Source organism: Typopeltis vanoorti, chromosome 5 (genome assembly GCF_054136105.1).
Source record: "Typopeltis vanoorti isolate ZY-2024b chromosome 5, IOZ_Tvanoo_1.0, whole genome shotgun sequence".
In the NCBI taxonomy this organism is placed as follows: Eukaryota; Metazoa; Arthropoda; class Arachnida; order Uropygi; family Thelyphonidae; genus Typopeltis; species Typopeltis vanoorti.
Window position 1 is genome coordinate 129,814,233 of NC_143553.1, and position 22,617 is coordinate 129,836,849.

At 36.6% G+C, this 22,617-nt stretch overlaps 1 protein-coding gene across 3 annotated transcripts in view; it reads left to right on the forward strand.

Moving 5' to 3' along the window:
• The window catches only part of LOC150106811 (nucleoprotein TPR-like), an 826,699-nt gene that overhangs the window by 658,192 nt on the left and 145,890 nt on the right, over positions 1-22,617 (forward strand). For all 3 annotated transcript variants that reach the window (XM_090393327.1, XM_090393328.1, XM_090393329.1), the window contains exons 44-45: positions 6,112-6,185; positions 21,866-21,988. In XM_090393327.1, coding sequence (XP_090249453.1) covers positions 6,112-6,185; positions 21,866-21,988 — 197 coding nt within the window. The remainder of the gene's footprint in view (positions 1-6,111; positions 6,186-21,865; positions 21,989-22,617) is intronic.

Consider the following 22,617-nt stretch of genomic DNA (forward strand, 5'->3'; position numbering starts at 1 on the left):
CTGGCTTACTTGCACACCACTGTTATAGTAAAACAGTTTAACAGTTAAATTATATCACCTTTAAAAATGTGATATTAGGGGTCAATCCTAGCAATTTTCAGTAATAAATAATTACAAAAAAAAAAGCTTGTTAGAGGATTTTTTTCTTTTATTTTTCAAATTGATTCATTGCAACAAGGTAGATTTGGTTCTCACTATAAAAAAAAAATTGTAGAAACCACTGTTATAGGGAATACACTTAGCTTGCTATTGTACATTTCTTTATACTCTCATTGTGTGTGTGTGTGTGTGTGTGTGTGTGTGTGTATGTGTGTGGTTTTGTCCAGAATTTTCTGGTAGTTTATCATGGCAATTGAGTTTACTAAAAATGGTTCATCATTGTGTGAATTAACTGTATTTTACTATATTTTTTGAATAATGGCTTCACACACATAAGATAAAACTAAATATAATTTATTGCTCCTATATATTGGGTTGGCAAATAAGCTCATTTGGTTTATGCGTTAGTACAAGTTTGCCTGTCGCTATTGTTGTGCTACCGTGCAACACTATTGCGCAGTTGAAAGGCGACATTTCACATAACCTTTCAGTGAATTTTCGTGCGGCTTAACAGTCCCTCTTAGACTCTGCTGAGTTTGATGGCATCTTAAAGTGTTTGTCCTATGATGTCTATACTGTTGTTCTTTTTCTAGTTGTAAATTAGTTTATATCATGCAACTGCATCATGAACTACTCCAAACATTTTTGCAGCTAATCACTTTAAATCCTTCTGCTATCTGCTGAGTCTCAAATCATTTTGATGGTACTATACTTCACCTTTTCTTACTCTGAAACCTCCTCTTTGTTTTTTTTCTTGTATTCAAGCCCCATTAAATATTTATTGCTAAGTTCCTTGGTATGGCTTGGTATGAATTTAATTCAAATGTTATAGTCATTTTCACGAGTTCTCATTATATCTTCATGTACTTTAGATCCTGAAGCATCTTGAACAGACTTAGTTGAATGAGGTGACTTGAATATTTGCCATGGAAATATTTAGAGAATACACATTGCAGAAACCAAACACCTGTGCGAAAGTGTGAGGAGTGAATTGGTAAGAGATGGTTTATTAATCAATCTAATTGCTCTCCTCTGTATTGAGTCAAGCATTTTGATGGAGATCTTAAGGGCTCCCACTCCAAATGTGAGAGCAGTAGGTAAGAGGTGAAGGAGTGAAGCAACAGAGAAATCTTTTTTTTAGAAGCTAAGGATGCAGTGGTTATGATGTGTTTATGCCAGAAGAGGCTTGATGTCAGGGTGATTCCAAGAAGTGAAATCTCATATTGTCTGGAAATTTGAATGTTATGAAAAATAAGACAGAACTGGGATTTACTAGCATTGAAATTGATGAGGTTATCTGAACTCCATTAGAGAATGACTTGGAGATCAGAATTGAGGGCAGTGGTGGTTGAGGTGAGTTGTGTAGAATAAGGTTTATCAAATGAAGGGAGGAGTGCAATATGATGTCATCCGCAAAACTGTGTATTGGGTTGGAGGTCAACTGATAGATCATTGATGTATAGAAGAGGGTTGGTGAGAGAATAGAACCTTGTGGAACCCTGGCATCAGTTGAATAGTGAGAGGATAAGAAACCATCATACATAGTGAGTTTTTGGACAGAAATCTGGCAGTCCAACTGCGGAAGGCCTAAAACAGACCAAATGATAAGAATTTGTGTAGTAAGCCTTTGTGCTAGACCTGGTCAAAAGGCTCTGGAGATATCAAGTGCAACCACTTGAGATTCACCAGACTTCTCCATGGCATTTGTCCAGAGATTGGCGATTTATATGAGTAGATCTCCTGTTGATTGGCAGCAATGGAATCCATACTGGTAAGCATTTATTAGCTGGATGCCTTCAAAGTAGTATAGGCATCCAGCTAATAAATGATCACCAGTATGGATTCACCAGATAGTAATGGACACTATTAAGGTTGGAGTTGAGTCCACGGATGTTAGTAAAGTGGATATACAAGGCTCTGTGGGGCATATATTTCACTACAAGGGTCTTTCATGTTTCCTATGAAGTGCCTGCATACTGGTCTCTGTTGTGACTACTAGTAGTTATCCATGTTTGTTGATTGAATTTCTATGAAACAGATAGCAATACCTTGGAAATATTTTTAAAGCCCTTGGGGTAAAGCAACAATGGCTTTATTTCGCATTCTCCAATTGACATTTCCACAATTCCCTCCCCTCCCCCCTCAAAAAAATAAAAATAAACTAGTCTCATCCACTTTACAGTGCTGTTCTGGTAAATAATCCTAGTTTTTTATGTTTTCTACCAGTTGTCTTACAGAACAGCTCCTACTGTGCACACTAATAGCTTCACTTGTCACTTTGTTATTATGTAGTTCACACACTCCCTTAAATCTTGGGAATCCATTGCTTACCATGAATGTATCACTAGTGCCACTTTCACTGCATTATGCTTTAGTTCTTTAAAAAGAGAAGGCAAGGTTTTGTTTTGTATAAGCATAAGACTTTTTGGTATTCGTTGTTTCATGTCTTCAATCTAAATCATTAATAATTTTTTCATTGTTTCTATTAATATGCCTGTTTTCCAGGAAGTTATCATAGTTAGATTGCACTGACACAAAAATTTTCATGTGCTGCATAATCCAATGTTTATCTTTTATAATAAACCATGTGTAGAGGCTTAAGTGCTGTGAGGACATCATGTTGGAGGTTTAATAGATTGTATACAGCACTCAGAAAGGATTAAAACAGAATTTAATACTTCCTATATTTCGTCTCAGTCACTGAGACATCTTCAGGGATTACAGAAAAACTAATGTAACATATACACAAATACCACACAATACTAAGCCCAACCGCATGGGTAACTCTAAAGTCCTATCTAGGTGGACTCTAAGGGTGGTTGTAGGTGGCCTGGAATGTAAGGTGGGATCTCTGATGGTTAGTGTTTCCCAAATTTTAGGAAGCTTAATGCAACCATATTTATTAAGATTTGGTTGATTTCTGAGAGCTGCTGCTGATTCTAAAAATAGTCTCTTTTTTTGAATTTGCTGTGAAAACTCAAACCTTTCTGTTCCCAGTCCCCCCGAATATACGGTTTACCAAAAATCCACAAACCCAATTCCCCTACTAAAACCTATAGTAGATGCCACTAACGCACCTTGCTACAAACTGTCAAAACAGCTGGCAAACTCTCTGATCCCCTCCCTCACTGGACTTCCCACATCCTATATAAAAAACTCTGTCCATTTTAAAACCCTAATAGAAAATCTAACCTTAAATAACACAAACATATTGGTAAGCTTTGACATCTCCTCATTGTTTACCAATATTCCCTTCATTGATACCTTAACACTCTTAGAAAACGTTTTTCCTTCCGACATCTTAAATCTATTTTTCTTCTGACATCTTAGATCTATTTTCCTTTGCCATCTATTCTGGTTATTTTTCTTGGAAGAACAAAATCTACAAGCAGATAGAGGGAGCCGCTATGGGTCTTCCCCCCCCCCCCCTCTTGCCAATTTTTATATGGAAGATTTTGAAAAACAAGCCATGGACTCAGCCCCCCCCCCCCCCCTCTCAAACCTTCTATCTGGCTAAGATATGTAGATGATGTGTTCTCTATTTGGCCTTATGGCCCAGACACATTAGACTCTTTCCTCAGTCACCTCAACAGCCTACATCCAAGAATCCAGTTTACAATGGAAAAAGGAAAAGAACAATTGTTTACCCTTCCTAGACACATTAGTCTCACGCCTTCCTAACGGTACACTTTCCTTCACTGTATATAGAAAACCTACGCACGCAGGCAGATACATTCAAAAACTCTCCCACCACCACCACCCCGCTCAACAATATGGTATTATTAAAACTCTAACCAAGAGAACCCATATTCTTTGTTCCAGTGGAACCGCCCTTACACCTGAGCTTGACCACATACACAACACTTTCCTCTCCAATGGCTACAGCGATCACAGTATTAAAAAAAAATCAGTTCCTCCCCCATTCCCCAGTCTTCTCTTCAGAAAGAGTTTAGAAATGCAATCACCATACCCTACATCTGTGGCATATCAGAAAAAATAGCCAAGATTTTAAAAAAGTACAACCTACACACAGCATTTAAGCCCCACCGCAAACTTGCTACCCTTATCTGTTCTACAAAAGATCAGGTAACTCCTCTCTCTGTGCCTCGAGTTCATAAAGTACCCTGTTCTCTAAGCTGGCGTACTTTGAACAGACAGGCAGATCAGCAACCATCTGCCTGGACAGAAGTCATACATCTGCAACTACAACTATGGTCAGTCAGGCTTGGCTGACCATGTCTTGGATACAACCCACAGGATCTCATGGAAAAAAACCACCATGCTCCACCACAGCAAATTCAAAAAAGAGAGACTATTTTTAGAATCAGCAGCAGCTCTCAGAAATCAACCAAATCTTAATAAATACGGTTGCATTAAGCTTCCTAAGATTTGGGAAACACTTATCATCAGAGATCCCACCTTACATTCCAGGCCACCTACAACCACCCTTAAAGGGCACTCCACCTAGATAGAACTTACCATGTGGTTGTCTTTAGTATTGTGTGGTATTTGTGTATATGTTACATTAGTTTTTTTTGTATGAAGATGTCTGTGACTGGGATTAAATATAGGAAGTATCAAATTCTGTTTTAATCCTTTCTGACTGCTGTATACAATCCATTAAGCCTCCAACATGATTTTATAATAAACAGTAGATTCATTGATTTCATAAACATGTGCTGTCTATAAATAATTTCTACTCTAGTATCCATAGTTACAGTGTATCTCTTCTCACTGCAAACACATACATGTATTCTTGGCATTTGTTGTTTCTGAGACATCTTTAGGATTTATATTTTGCTTATTTACAGTAAGTAGATAGCTTCACTAACAACTTGGTCTCCATGCAAAACAAACAAACTAACATTAGCAATATACTGATGCCATCTATTATGTACATATGTTCAAAGTAGTACTTAATAGATGCTGTTGCTAGTTGTAAGTCAAGGACTCACTATACTTAATAATTATCGAAGGATGAAATATATTCATTGGCTTTATTTCAGCTGGTTATATCAAGGTATTTTTGAAAGGAAAGTAGCTTATACTTGACAGGGAATTCTTTTTTTCATCTCTGTTTAACTAAGCTTGAGTAAACAAATGATATCATGTGACATATCTTTGTGAATAATCTACTTGTATATAGAGACAAGTTGACTTCACATTAAGTGTCCTAGTATCCTGTAATACATGGCATGATACACATCTACTATGGGTTAGAATTAAGGTTTGAACCTATCTTTGTAGTGATCTTCCCATAATGTCTATCATCGTACATATTTGAAAGGGAGGTTGCCATGTGTTAGATGCTAGGTCAACTTGATATGAAATCAGCTGCTCTCTGTATATAAGTAGCCTAGTTGTGAAGGTATTTCATGTATAAACTTTTCTTTTTGTTTGTGCATGGATAAAAACAAGAATCTAATATTTGTCAGGTCAGTTGCAATATACAGCAAGGGGGGGGGTACATAAGTCATGAAGGAAGTTGAGCATTTAATAAGTTTATTTATTTATTAATTATTATTTTTTTATAATGAAATACAGAATTTGGAGTTTTTTATTAGGTATGAGTTATTCACATTTTAAACCCCTTTGTGACTTACGGGCCATCCTGAATATTTCAGTTGTGATCTTGTATTTTGTATGTTTTCACTGTTGTATCATATATGATGTGATAATGAAAGCTTGGTTGGCATATCCAATTTTCAGCCACAGGGCTGCAGGATCGAATCCTGCCATTGTCATGGGTGTTTGTGATTGTCTTTCACCTTTATTCATTCATTTATAGAAGTGTATAAACATCACCATTGGGATGGAGTGGGTCACCATAATAGAAGTAGACCCAACCCTCCACAATGGGAGCAGCTTTTACCCTACAGTGGTTGATTGTATAGGTTGAGGGGGAAAACAATCATATATGATAATAATATTCATTTTGTAACATCTCATTTTGTGATATTCCATGCTATTTAAATCATTCAAATTTCATTTATGAAATAATCAGTTTTACAGTTACTGTAGATTCATCTTCTGCAAGAGATCCAGAAGAAGTTATAGTAGTCGAAAGTGATGAAGATTCACCAAAGGTAACACATAAATTCATTTTACTGCTCTTTCAATAGTTTTTTAAATTATTCCTTTCAGGAAATACGAGTTATTTTTTAGAAGGGGGGGGGGTTGTAGATTAATCTTGGCAATTAATGAGAATAAAGTGGATCAAAATGAGAGAGAGGAAGGAATAGAATTAAATGATAGTGCAGGATTGGCCTATAAAATTCATTCATCTAGAAAGAAGATAAAAATAAAAATGTTGATATATGAAATGAACTGCATTCTTTATCAAGTTGATAGTAGTAATATAGCATGTACAATGACTGCAGTAGTGAAAGCGGTTTCCTTTTCTTGTAACCATGTCAACTCTCAGAACATGAATCAATCCCGGGAAATTTGGGAAGAAAAACATTAGTTGTTATCTAAAGATAAATGGAGTACAGCTTACTTGTTAACTACTAAGCTTTTGACATTTCTAAACATTTTATTGAGGTGTAACAGAGACAAAATACGATTTTTTAAGTGTAGTTTTGTTTTAAAATTGCTATAGTTGTCCATGATGATATTTTTCCATCAGTTTTAGATCAGGATCTTAGTTAAAAGCACCAAGCAAACCTGCTGTGAATATAAGAAATTGCATATTAAAAAAAAAAGTAATAGCATAAAATAATTTTGGAAGTTTATTTTTCACTTGGTTAGACTATAATAAATTTAGTTTAATCCTTTATCCAAGTATAAGCAAGCGAAGTTTGCACCTGAAAATATCTTCAGGACTGGGGTAAGGTAGTGCAACTCTGAGCAAAGGTGGACCAAGCTCTCATCACTCCTTGTCTCTGTATCTCCCATAATGCAAAGCACATCTTCTTGTATTCTTGTAGACATGTATACTGCTATTCATTAAGAGAAGGCCATTACCCAGACCAGTTTCAACCTTTACGGAGGTGTATTTAAGTAAAGACCTCTCTAAAAAAAAATTAGGCGAACCCGAAAGATCACCCAACTCAGCTTTGTTCCACTCAGTGACAGGCTCACTCCGTCACCAAGAAGAACTTCTCAACGTTGGCGCTACCCAGTGGCAGGCTTACCCCACCACCAGACAGAGCCATAATCTCAGCGGTGGCTCTACTTAGAGACAGGCAAAAACCTACCCCAAGCAGAGCCTCTCATCTATATCTATATTCAGCATAGGAGGCAGACCCAACCATGGAGATACTAAGGCAGAAGCAATAAGAGAGGTCATATTTACCTATAGGAGTTGCCAACAGGTGTATCACCTTATTACTGAATTACTCTGGATTTAGAGAAAGATGTTGGAAATTTATTTTTCACTTGGTTATACTATAATAAATTTAATTTAATCCTTTATCCAAGTGTAAGCAAACAAAGTTTGCACCTGAAAATACCTTCAGGACTGGAGTAAGGTAGTGCAACTGAAGATATTTTCAGGCGCAAACTTTGTTTGCTTACACTTGGATAAAGGATTAAACTAAATTTATTATACTCTAGCCAAGTGAAAAATAAACTTCCAACATCTTTTTCTAAATCCAGAGTAATTCAATAATAAGGTGGTACACCTGTTGGCAACTCCTATAGATAAATATGACCCCTCCTATTGCTTCTGCCTTAGTATTTCCATGGTTGGGTCTGCCTCCCACTGACGAGACCTCAATAAAGGTTGAAACTGGTCTGGGTAGTGGCCCTTTCCTTAATGCATAGCAGTATACATGTCTGCAAGGAGATGTGCTTTGTATTATGGGAGATACTGAGACAAGGAGTGATGAGAGCTTGGTTCACCTTTGCTCAGAGTTGCCTGGTGTTGCACTACCTTACCCCAGTCCTGAAGATATTTTCAGGTGCAAACTTTATTTGCTTACACTTAGATAAAGGATTAAACTAAATTTATTATAGCATAAAATAATAAATCCAACCTTATTGACTGAGTAGATAATCTCACTATGGAGACATGGGTGTTTTTGAATGCTTTTAGAGAGTACGTGAATTTCTTCACCCAGTATAAGACCATCACCATGCTTATGGGAGGCTCCAAGTGGCATGAACAAATTAATGCTTCATTTTTTTTAGAGCAGGGTTTTTGGACTTTCTGAAAAATTATTAAATGGCATTATGACAACATAGATGTAGACTATAAGTGCGCATAGACAAAAGAAAGTTTATTACTAATCTAAATAGCCAAATATTTTGATCTGAAACTTATGCAAATCATCTTCAATGTAATTGACAGTTTTAAACATAGAATAACAATGGATTTCATAAATGAGAAATGAGCCATGTCATTTCTTGGCACATATATCAATATTGTTGATATTGATATATGTATATTGTTGTTTACAGCTAATGAGTGTGACTTTCCCAAATGTTTGGTAGCGAAACACTGTCATTTTGGGGCAGTATAGAAGCACTAATGAATAAATACATTTGAAACATTTACATAAAGGACTGTTCCTAGACCAGAAGATTCAGTGGTCACTGCTGATTTCATTCTAAGATAGACATGACTTATGAGAGTTTTTGATAGAGGACGTAGGACTATATTTTACTACAGTTTCTTCTCAGTGAACATTGTAAGAGAAGACAATCACAAGGGGACCTGGTAAATACCTGGGAAGCGAAAGGAATTGCTGATCCATGTGGAAAGTAACATAGAGGAAAGTTTATTGAGGGGAAAATAAAGTAAGTGCTAAATTATACTTTCATTTTGATAAATTATGAAGAAGACTACTACCATTTTAAGGATAATTACTTTAATTTCCTGACCTTTTACCCTTCATATTAAGGGCACCCTCTGGAGTATATACAGAGACAAACTACATGCCAAACTGACACTGATTTCGTGAACCATTATTCTACTGGCCTGACCTCTAGTGGGGAAAAAACTTTTCAAAGCTATACATTATTTTTTATATAAGATGGTTTGAAAACAAATTTGTATTATCTTTTAATATTTTTAATACAGCAATAGTGGTGGCCTAATCAATAATTTAATATAATTATGTGTTATATTTAGGCTAAAATCCTAGAGTATTACAGTCTTGATTATAATTTTAATTTATAAGGACCTCTTTAGAATGAAAGGTTATGTGGGTTGAATATATGTCATTCATATTCTTGGAATTTTTCAGCCTCCATTATTGTTAAATTTAAAGTAGTTAATTAGAATTTCACAGATCTCCTTAAATTTGTACGTATACCACATTTTGGTGTGTTGTAATGAAGATGCCTTTCCAATCAGGTCTATGTAGTATTGGGCATGATAGAATTTAATGTGTCATTTATGTTCCTTTTTCTGGATAGGAATTGTGCATCTAGGTTTCACCTATATAAGGCAGGTTGGCTATTTAAATATTGCCAATTTTCACTCTAAGAAATTTGGCTATAAGTTTTACTTTCTTTGTTTCCAGGCTATGTTTGGCCAAGTTGTCAGTAATCCTCTCGAGGACATTTCAAATATCTGGATTTAAATAACTGAACAGTTCTGATTTTAAATTTAGAACCTGATTTTGAGCAACTGCTAAGTTTTTGCAAGTAGTTTGAAATTCATCATCATCAAATTCCTGCCATGTACCCTCAAGTGGGGGTGTACAGGATATGATAGTACTACATGAAAAATTTACATCATTACTAACTTTTTATCTACAATTTACCTCCAAATCAGTCTGTTACTTGTCAAGACTCCAACATTACCAGATCCTTTATTTCTATCGTCTAAGGCACTTTGTACCGTATTAATCCACCTATATCTTAGTCTTCCTCTGGGTCATTTTCCTGCCACCTTGGCAGAAAACACTTGTTTTGCTAATCTTTCCTCGCCCATTCTGTTTAAGTGACCATACCACCTGAGATTAGCTCTGCTAACGCATTCCTGGATGCTGACAATGTCAAGTTCTTTCCTAATATTCTCGTTTTTAATATGATATTGCCATTGATGTCATCTGTTCACGCCTCTAATCTTTCTCAGAACTCTCATATCTGTGGTCTCTAGTCTTTGATCAAGTGTTTTACTTCTGACCCAGCCTTCAGATCCATAAGTTAAAACTGGTTTGAGCACTGTCTTGTATACAGCTAATTTAGAGTTCCGACTAATTTCTCTCTTATTCCATATGAATTTATTCATTTGACTTCCTACCATACCAGTTTTGTTGATTCTGTTGTCTATTTCCATATTTAATTTACCATCTTCACTAAAAATCGTGCCTAAATAGCTGAAATGTTTTACTTGTTCCACAGGTTCTCCATTCACAACACAGTTGACACTTTCAATGATTCTGCCTATTTTCATTGTCTTTGTCTTTTTATTGCTGACCCTCATTCCATGTCTATTACAACGGTTATTCAGTTTAGTCAGAGAATCTTGCAGACTTGTAGTGGATTTATTTAGAAGTATAACATCGTCTGCATAAAGCAAAGAGCTGACATTAGCATCTCCAATTTTGATATCATGTTTAATACCACTTTCCTTCATAATGTGATCCATATAGATAATGAATAACAGAGAGGATAATGTACATCCTTGTCTCACACCAGATTTAATATTAAACCATCTTCCTGTACTTCCTTCAATTCTAACTGCTGACTTACAACTCAAATAAAGACTTGCTTGATATAATGCCCAATTGACACCATATGACTGTAGCGTATTGAATAGCTTCTCTCTTGGCATCTTGTCATATACCTTTTCCAAATCGATAAAACTTAAATACAGATCTTTGTTATATTCCCAATCTTTCTCAACTATTTATTGTAAAGTGAAGATCTGATCATGACAGCCTCTATTTGGCCTGAATCCAGCTTTTTCTTCCACAATTCTTCTCAACCGTTTCTCAAGTATACTTGCATATATCTTACCAGAAACACTCAGTAGGGATATACCTCTGTAATTCTCACATTCAGTTTTATTTCCCTTTTTATATATGGGTACTATGAGAGCTCTACTCCTGTCGTCTGGAATTCGTACCTCTCCTCGAGGCATTCTGAACTATGCAGTGCAGCCATTGTAAGACTGTTATACCACCATACTTCAGTATTCTGGTCGAATATCATCTACTCCTGCTGCCTTTCCACATTTCAAGCCTTTGATGGCTTTTTCTACTTCAAGTATGGATATGTATTCCTGACTGTTTGCCTGTTGAGTGTTTTTTACCACTGTGCTGTCATCACTGCTTGTTTCATTTAGCAAATTTTCAAAGTAATTACTCCATACTTCAAGGATATCTTTTTCTCCCATTTTTATGTCACCTTTATCATCTCTAACTCCTTTTATAGCACTCTTTCCTCCATATCTGAGCTTTTTCAACAGCCTCCAGAATATTTTGCTGCATTCTATGTTTTTATTTTTACACATTTTAATACATTTGTCTCTATATTCTAGAGCACATGCTGATTTATTTACCAGGAACTTTTGATATGCTTTCTTCTTTTCCTTCACTGCCTCTTTAACTTCCTGTGTCCACCATGGAGTTCTGATTTTTCTATCCTTGCAGACTACCTCACCACATGCTTCTCTGGCTGAATCAATCAAGGTTTTCTGCAAGACTTGCCACTGAATCTCCGAGGTTTGGTTCCTGTTCTCAAACTCTTTCATTTTTCCTTCAATAATCTTTTGTGTATTTTAGTCTACAGTTCACATCTGAGAGCTGCTCAACTTTTATGCGCTTTAAAACTTTCTTACATGTTATTCTTTTCAATATGAAATTCAATTTTATCCTGCTCAAGACTAAATAGTGATCACTTCCAATTTCAAATCCTCTGTACACTCTGGTGTCCTGCACCAGGTAGAAAACATCACTATCAACAATAACATAGTCAATGAGACTTTTCTTATTCCTTGCCTCTTCTCTCCATGTGAATTTGTGCACATTTTTATGTTGGAAGATGGTGTTAGTAATAACCAGTCCATGTCCTGAGCAGAAATCCAACAGATATTTTCCATTATTATTAGCTTTGCTCTTTTCTCCAAATTTTCCCAAAACATTTTTGTATGTCTGACAATCACTTCCTACTCTGCTATTTAGATCCCCAACAAGGACTAACTTTTCCTTTTTCATTGTGTCAGTAGCTTTCTCTAGAGCCTAAAAAAAATTCCTCCACTTCTATCTTAGTAGAACCTTCTGTGGGACTGGACCATAGGCACAAATAAGTATCATTGTCCAGTTCCCCATTCTGATATTTGCCCAAATCACTCTACTTGACACTGCATGCCATTCAAGAAGATGAGCCTCGTATTTTGTGTTGAATACTATGGCTACTCCTTCTTTTCCTTGTGTGTCATTGTCTGAATATAACGTTTTGTATTTATTGCTCAGAAAGATCTCGCCAGTTTTTTTTTGTTTGTTTGTTTGTTTCAGTCACCCCTATTATGACGATCTGGTACTTATCTAATTCCTCCACTAGCTCCATTTCTTTACCATTCACGCTTCTTATGTTGATAGTACTGATCTTTAACTCTGATGATGTTGAGTTGGGGTGTGTTTTCAGATTTGTATCAGTAGCTGACTTTTCGCTGTTCACCCTGGTTCCCTGTTGAAAACAGTGGGGGTCTTGTTTAACTGGGCAACGCCCCAGCCGGCATGAAATTTTATCATGTTGTACCATCATTTTGTATTTTGGTTTAACCAACAGGAATACAATTTGTTTGGCTAAATCCCAAATTGCCAGCCCATCCTCGTTGTTCAGTATCCAGGTAGATACCCAACAGAGTGCACCACGAGATGGTGAGGATTGGACATTAGGTCAGAACCCCTGGTCTGTTCTCTGCATTCCTTTAAAGGCTACGTGGAGGTCTCCTCTCAGTTTTACAGCTTTGACCCTTAAGCACGCCTAGTTTGAAATTAAGGTCATTATTCCTAACAAGTTTGTAGTCGCCATAATTTACCAAAATGAATGCTGATTATTGTGTAGCACGAAAGGAAAGGATTCTAATAATACATGGAGATTTGATGCACAAATGGTGAAATCAATATGTTAAATCAAAGATACATGTTTCTGTTTTGATTAATCAACTGGCATTTTTAAAACTATGTAGAGACAGCAATCTTATTCCCGACTGCATCAAGCTAAAAAGGAAATTCACCTGATCAAAAGCACTAAAATTTATAACTATATGGAGAAAGCAATGCTCAGAGAGCAGATTCACTATTTGCAAAAGCTTAGCATTTGCTGAAAATCAGGTTCTAAATTTAAAATCTGAACTTTTCAGTTATTTATATCAAAATATTTTTGATATATTTAAGATTATTACTGACAACTGGGCTAAACATATCCTGGAAACAAATGAGAGGACAAAATACGAGTAAAAGTGTACTAGAAGAAAGTAAAAGTTATAGACAAATGTCTTAGACCATAAGATAGGCAATACTCAAATAACCAACAAAGAAATTTAAATTTCTCATCATTAAATGAAAACAGCCAACTACTAACGAGAGGATAATAACCAGCCAGAATTAAATGATAACAGGAGTAACCAACTGCCTTCAATGAACAGTCATGTAATTAACCTTTCTAGCCACACCCTGAACAATTCTAGTAGCAAGGCTTATACGTTGGTCAGACATAACTGGTAATTAGTTTACGGAATTAACAATGCATATAAAGTATATTAATTAAAGGTAACTTTAATGAATTACTTCTATATTTCAGCAACGTCACATTGCCATCTTCAGGAACATAAAGATATGGTATGTGCACGCAGGCACTAACACAAAGCAAATGAGGAAGAAAGCAAGAAACTAATATTGATCCTAAAGTCCTAATGGTGCCCTCTGGCGGGCTAATTTGGTAGTCTTGGCAGTTGGGCTGAAGTTCTCATAATGTAAGTCTCCCAAATTTGGGAGTAGTTTCATGCACCCAAATTTGTTGAGGTTAGGAACGTTTTTTAGAGCTGCTGAAGATTCTTTGAATAATCTTTCGTATTTAAACTTGCTGCGATGAATTATTTTTGTTTTCTTCCACCGGATTTTTATGGTGTTTATCTAAGGCATGGTCTGCCAGCCCAGAGCGGCTGTACTGGTGAAACCGGATGTAGTCTTTGTGTTCTGAAATCCTGATATTTGCTGTCCTGCCTGTTTGGCCAAAGTAGGACAATTTGCAGCTGCAAGGGACCTGGTATACACCAGGTAGGTCTAGGGGAAGTGGTTGGTCTTTGGTAGAGCGGATAAGGGATGCCAACTTTTTATATGGTCTATAACAAGAAGTAAGGTGATATTTTTTTAGGATATTGGTTATTTTCTCAGAGGTGCCCTGGATGTAGGGGATGGTGATAGACTTGGTGTAATCTTTATTGTGGAGGGGGGTTGTGGTTTACTGGTTTTAGAATTTTTTGGATTTTTTTGGTGTTATAGCCATTGGCTAAGAAAGTGTTGAGGATGTGGTTTAATTCAGTAGTTAGGGCCTTGTCATCTGAGCAGATTAATTTTGCCCTGTTATATAGTGTTTTTATAACCCCATATTTTTGTGGGGGCGGACTGCTGGTAAATGTATCTGCCAGTATGGGTGGGTTTTCTGTGAACAGAGAAAACCAAAGATCCATCAAGCTGGCGGGTGATTAAAGTGTCTAGGAAGGGGAGGGTGTTGTTTTCCTCTTTTTCTAAAGTGAACTGAACTCTGGGGTGTTGGTTGTTTAAGTGTGTTAGGAAGGAGTGGAGTGTGTCTGAGCCATGTGGCCAAATAGCAAACACATCATCCACATAACGAAGCCAAATAGTGGGTTTTTGTGGGGCGGAGTTTAAGGCTTTCTCTTCAAAGGTCTCCATAAAGAAATTGGCCAAGGGCGGGGAAAGCGGTGAACCCATGGCTGTCCCCTCTATCTGTTTGTAGAACTTTCCTTGCCAAACGAAATAGCCTGAGTTCACTGTGAACTGAAATAGGGCTGAGATATCGGGAGGAAACTTGGCTTGGATGAGCTCTGGGGTTTCTTTGAGTGGGACATTAGTGAATAGGGAGGAGACGTCAATACTGACCATTATGTCAGTGTGTTGGAGTGTAAGGTTTTCTATACTGGCTTTGAAGTGGGCTGAGTTTTTTATGTGATGGTGTGTTGCCAATATAGTGTAAGCGTGCTTTGGCTAAATGCTTGGCTAGTTTGTAAGCGTGGGAATCAATGTCATCCACTATGGGACGTAATGGCACATTTTGTTTGTGTATTTTTGGGAGTCCATATAATCGGGGGGGTCTAGAGTTATATGGTTTTAGTTTGTTGGTGATTTCCACAGGCCAAGAAGTGACCTTCTTAAGGAGTCTGTGGAGAGTTCTAATCTGAGAGCTGGTCGGATTATATTCAATGGGGAGGTAAGTCGTACGGTCTAGTACTAAAGCAGTTAGCTTACCTTTGTAGTCTTTTTGATTGAGCACCACAGTGGCATTTCTTCACCAAGTCTATCACCATCCCCTACATCCAAGGCACCTCTGAGAAAATAACCAATATCCTCAAAAAATATGACCTTACTTTCTGTTACAGAATATAAAAAGTTGGCATCCCTTATCCGCTCTACCAAAGACCAACCACTTCCCCTAGACCTACCTGTTGTATACCAGGTCGCTTGCAGCTGCAAATTGTCCTACTTTGGCCAAACAGGCAGAACAACAAATATCAGGATTTCAGAACACAAAGACTACATCTGGTTTCACCAGTACAGCCACTCTGGGCTGGCAGACCATGCCTTAGATACCCACCATAAAATTCGTTGGAAGAAAACAAAAATAATTCATCGCAGCAAGTTTAAATACGAAAGATTATTCAAAGAATCTTCATCAGCTCTAAAAAAACGTTCCTAACCTCAACAAATTTGGGTGCATGAAATTACCCCAAATTTGAGAGACTCACATTATGAGAACTTCAGCCCAACTGCCAAGACTACCAAATTAGCCCGCTAGAGGGCACCATTAGGACTTTAGGAACAATATTAGTTTCTTGCTTTCTTCCTCATTTGCTTTGTGTTAGTGCCTGCGTGCACATACCATATCTTTATGTTCCTGAAGATGGCAATGTGACGTTGCCGAAATATAGAAGTTATTCATTAAAGTTACTTTTAATTAATATACTTTATGTGTTGTTAATTCCGCAAACTAATTACCAGTTAACCCTGAACAATGATGGCATCTTGCTACTTAGAAAAGGCTTAAACACCCAGGACTGTTAACAAATTGGATTTTATATACCATATAGAAAAAAGCATAAGATTTCTCATAACCACCATTGCTGATAAAATAAAAAGCAATAACTAGCAACCTGACCAGATCTGAATGGACAGCTGTGAAATCTTTAAAAGCAAGTCAGGACATTGTAATTACTGGAGCCAATAAAGGCAGTGTCCTGGTTATTTTAAACCAAACAACTTAACCTGGAAAAAAATGAAGCAAATTGTCTCAGACAACAGTGCCTATCAGTTTGTTAAATATAACTCAACTAATCAGATTAAAAAGAAAACAGAAGAATTACTTAAATCAGTCACAGTTGAAACAGAGCACACAATTTCTATCCGGAAAAAGGAACACAACAACACATTAAACTTAATAACTATGACAAATCTGGCCTTTCTGATCATGCCCGGAATAAATACTCTACATAGAATTAATTGGAAAAGCAGCTTTTGTTTATATCACACTGAAATGTAGTATGAGCATAAATTTAAGGAGGCCTGTGAAATTCTTAACTTCCCTACCGGGCCGAGATGGATGAAATAGTGAGACCAAATTGCACTACTTGTCCATGTTATTCAATAGGTGTTATAGAATCGTATCCAGATTTAGCTGGATGTCTAGAGACGTCGTGGCCAGTTGGGGAGGTTAATGCTACAAGAGATCGTATATTAGCATTTCTAACATATGATCTCTCGTAGCATATGATTAACCTTCCTATCAGTATATAGGAAGGTTAATCATATAATTCCTATCAGTATATATGATTAACCTTCCTATCAGTATACCACCTTACCCCAGTCCTGAAGATACTTTCAGGTGCAAACTTTGTTTGCTCACACTTGGATAAAGGATTAAACTAAATTTATTATACTCTAACCAAGTGAAAAATAAAATTTGAACATCCTTCTCTAAATCCAGAGTAATTTATTAAAAAAGGGTGGCACACCATTTGGCAATTCCTATAGGTAGAGATGACCTGCTAATGCTTCTGCCTGGTATCTCAACTTGGGCCTGGCTCCCACTGAAGAGACCTCAATAAAGGTCGAAACTAGTCTGGGTAGTGGCCCTTCCCTTAATGCATAACATTAGACATATCTGCAAGGAGATGTGTTTTGCATTATAGGAGATACTGAAACAGGAGTTGTTGGTAGCTTGCTCTACCTTTGCAACGAGTTGCCCTGGTGTTGTACCACCTTACCCCGGTCCTGAAGATACTTTCAGGCGCAAATTTTGTTTGCTCACACTTGGATAAAGGATTAAACTAAATTTATTATAGTGCCAGTGGTCTAGAAAAGAAAATATGTGAACTATAAGAATTAATGACATGCTATAGTACTGAGGTAATAGCTTGTAAACAAAATGTGCCTTTGACCAGGTGACAATGTAAAGCTTGGGAACTGTGTTCTATACCGCAACGACACAGCCGATGCCATGGGGGGCAGTTAAAATTTGTCACGCTCCACATAGAACGCAATGAAATTGTAAATCCTTCCATACCAACATAGAAATCATAGGAGTGGAAGTCCAAACAAACCGTTACTGGAAGCAGACTTGACCAAAATTCTAGACATAAACTAAGCAATGCTAATAACCGGGACCTGAATTCTAAGCACACAACATGGAAGCAGAAATACAAATTGAAACAGTAGAATCCTCAATGTCTTTGTCTGCCAGGAATATAGTGATGATAGAACATCCCGAATCCACATACTACAATGTGGAAGGACTTCCTGATGTCCTTAACATGGTTATGCTACAAAGTATCATGCATCAATACCAAATAAGTGTGATGGATGACCTGAGCTCTGACCACAACCCAATTTTACTCCAACTGGGCTTACAGCATGAAAATATTCCAGACCCAGTCCCAACCATCAACTGGACAAAACTAATTACTGCTCTACGCAAAGTTGTTGGCCCAGTTTCTACTATTGATTCAAAGGAAAAAATCGACGACTCAAATTCAAACTTAGAAAAGCAGATAACAACTACATTAACAGCTGCCATTGCAGATGCACCTTGCACAAACTCAGACTGATTTCCAGATGAGATTAAACACCTGATCTGTGAAAAACAGAGCCAAGCAACAATACCTTAGAAATGCTGCCCCAGAACACTAACAAGCATTCAATGATGCTACAAAGGAAGTTTGATATGTGCTTAGAAAACTATCAAAATCAACTGTGGGAGACAAAACTTCAGTCCTTAACACAGAGGACCAGACACCAGATACTCTGGAAAACAACCATAGCTTTATGCACAGTCCATAAACCTCTCCCACCAATCCATGGTGAATGCAGTCCAGTTTACCCTGATGTGTAAACAAAGTTGAAGCCTTTGTTGACAGCCTCAGATCTAGGCTTCATCAGTAAAGTACAACCTTGGGTATGTTGTATGCCCATTCAATTGATATCACTTGCTGAGGTATGTGAAATCATCAAATGCCTGCCACATAAATCCATAATGCACATTCTTGTTATTACGGAATTAGTATTACTGAATTAGTTACATTAATAATGCAATATTTAGATATCGCTAATTCCGTACGTGATGGAAAGTACCAGATGTAATCTTAATCCCAAAACCAGGATAAGCAGCACACCTTCCCCAAAACTATCACCCAATCAGCTCTAAAACATTTCTTGCTCTGCTGTTCACTTCTTCAAAGAACCCAATTTCCTCTTCTCTAATGATTTTTGAAAAATTCTTCTGTGTGATTCATTATATACATTAAATAAGTCTCATTGTACAGTTCCTCATTTTTATGTGGCCATATCACTCTGTTTGAAATTGCCATTCAAGAAGCTTTTTTGTTTATTGCTGAATACTATAACTACTCCTTCCTTTCTTTGATCATTATTATTTAAATGTAGGATCTTGTAGTTATTATTTGGTAGAATCTCACTTTTTTTTTTTTTCCAATAACACCAGCTAGGTACTTTTCTTATTCTTCTGCCAGTTCCACTTCTTTTCCATTGATACTCTGTTGATGGTGTGTATATTGATTTTTGCCTGTTTCACATTCAGGTTTGTTCAGGTAACTGATTTTTACTGTTTAGCTTCTTTTCCTGATAAGTGGGATTTTGGGGAAGAAAATCATAATTTTCTTCCAACAATAAATGCCTAATCACATTAAATTATTTATTTATTTATTTTGAAAATTAGCTTTCACTTATATTAATACCTTTCACACACAATCCGTTCAAAATCTTTTCATTTACATTCAGCCAATTAAAAGACAAAACATACCAACACTTTTTGAAGTATGATCTGCCACATAAATCCATAATGCACATTGTTGCTATTATTAATGCAATATTAAGATATCGCTAATTCCATAGCTCTCCTACAATCTCACCCTAGTGCAGTAGGACCTGATGACATCCATTATGAAATGATAAAATATCTACCATCATCTTCTATGGATCTTCTTCTCTTATTATACAATAGAATACTTGCAGAGGAAGAGTTTCCAAACTCTTGGCATAAGTCAATTGTCATTGCTATCCCAAAACCAGGAAAAGATCCAACACAAGCAAATAATTATCGACCCATTGCTCTAACCAGCTGTCTTTGTAAGATACTACAGAAAATGGTTAATGCCAGACTTCTCTGGTATTTAGAAAGCAACAGTCTTCTTTCCAATACACAATGTGGTTTCCGTAGACATCGATCAACTTTAGACCATTTAGTTCGGTTAGAAACTTGTATAAGAGATGCATTTCTGAAGCGAGAACATCTTGTCTCTGTTTTTTTTTTTTACATGGAAAAAGCTTATGACACAACCCGGAGATATGGCATATTAAAAGATCTCTATAACCTAGGTCTCAAAGGATACCTCCCTATATTTATTAAAAACTTTCTGTTCAGGCGAACTTTCCAAGTCAGAGTGGGAAGTACGCTATCTCGGCCTTATCTTCAAGAACAAGGTGTTCCCCAAGGCTCTGTCGTGTGTAACCCTTTTTGCTATTAAAATTAACTCAATCATTGAACAGCTTCCTCCCACTGTAGATAATGCTCTATATGTTGATGACTTCACAATCTACTGTCACTCACCTAACATCAAGGTAATTGAAAGACAACTTCAATGAGGGTAATTGAAAGACAAATTCGAAAACCACTCATCAACCAGATCCTGAACTAAGAATGGGACCTACTGTTATTCCAGTAACTACAGAAACCAAGTTCTTGGGACCCATTTTTGACAGAAAACTCACATTTCTAGCACACATTCGTCAACTAAGAGAAAAGTGCAAAAGAACTTTGAACCTCCTTCGCACTCTATCCTCTACTGGGTGGGGTTTGTCAAGACAGAGTAACCTATGATGGTTGGATTCCATCCATCCCATTACACCCTAAAAATAAAATCTCTCCCAGATCACCTTACATGGAATAGTCATTTTTCTCTGCTTTTAGTTTGCATATTAAAGAAACTGTGAAGCTGTTAGTATAAATGTTGACAACATTAGCTACACTAAACATAACAGCATTCCTCCATGGCAGGTTTGCACACCATTCTGCAACTCTCACTTTGTCAGCTACAGAAATCTTATACCCATCATCCATTTACCTGCAATTGTTTAATGCACACGCTGATTTCTTACCCATCTATACTGATGTTTCAAGAACTAACACCTCTATTGGCTGTACTGCTGTGTTTTCTGACATTATTATCTCAAATCAGATCCCACCTGACTGCAGTAATTATACAGCAGAGTTACATGCCACTTGCACTTGTGCATATAAAAGAAAACTGTTACCAAAAGTGTATAATTTATACAGACTCATTGAGCTCTTTACAGGCTATCTCCTCTCCTATATATAATCCTCATGCAGAATGAAATATATTGACAAAATTAAAATGAAAGAAAATGAATAATTACCTTCAATCTACTGAAATTCTGTATGACCTTTCAGAAGTTTGTAAGTCTCAATCATATCACCTCTTTCTCCTGTTTGTTACTGTATGCAGCCTACAAATTCTCAAACTGTCTTCATAATCAATATTCCACAATCCTGATATTATTTTTGACACATTCCTTTGCACTCTCTCCGCTGTATCAAAATCACCATGGAAACCAGGAGACCAGACATGCACACAATACTCCAAGTGAGGCCTTATCGAGGCCTTGTAAAGAGGTAAAAATGACTCCCTTATCTTTACTTGTCAAGGTTTGTTTCAGCATTGCAATTATTCTCTGAGTTGTATTTACAATCTTTGCTATCTGATCCTTGAATTTCAACTTCCTGTCTTCTAAAACTCCAAGATCCCTAGGCTGATCACTTTCTTCTAGAATAATTCCACAAATATAATGTGACATTGGATATCTAATCACATCAAAGTGCATGATCTACATTTATTAACATGAACTGATAACCATTTTCATGTGCCCACCAATTCCAGCCTATTCAAATCATTTTACTACATGAATTACTGCAAATGACTCTTTTCTCAACATCCAGGAATTTTTCAACAATACTCTGTTAATATTTATAGAAATTGCATTTATATCTTTCATTATTTGAAGTTTAATAAAGTTTTTTTTTATATATATTTCTAAAGGGAGAAGAAGATTTTGATGATAATCCAAAAGATTTTGAAGGTGATGAAGGAATGGATGAAGAAGAAGGTACTGGACAAGAGGAATATGATGATATCGAGAATATGCAAGATGGAAGCTGCCCAGTAAGTTATTCTGCTAGAAAAGTGAAAAATTATTACTTTATTGGCAGTTTTTTTCTTCCCTCATATCATTTACCAGGAAAAGAGACTGTATTAGTCATTTACACGTTGAGCAAAGTTAATTAGTTTAAGGTAGAAAGAGATCCAGCATTTTTTTTTTTTTTCCCTCATTGATAGACAGACAAGCTGGTGATCACATGCAAAGAAACAAAGAAAAGGGATTAATCATTCTTTCTAGTGAGATTCTATTTATGAAAGAAAGCATTTTACATTGCTATCATTTCTTTGGACATAATACTGGGTGTCCAAAAAAAGACCTCCAGGGTATGACATTTTGAAGCAGAAATCTTTGTAGCATATATTATCAAAGTACGATGTCATAGGTTTGATTACCTGTTAGTGTAACTTAATGTGTGCACTATTTACAGCACTACAGACATCAAACTGGAATTCCATCTCAGACCACACTCGGGTAAGCGTATCCATAGGAATTGCTTGTGTGGGTGCCATTATTCTATGGTGTAGGCTGGCAAGGGACTGGATTTTTTCTTGACATACAATGTCTTTTATATAGCTGCAAAAGAAGAAATCCATTGGAGTCAAATCAGGAGACTTCGCAGTAGCCAAGCAAT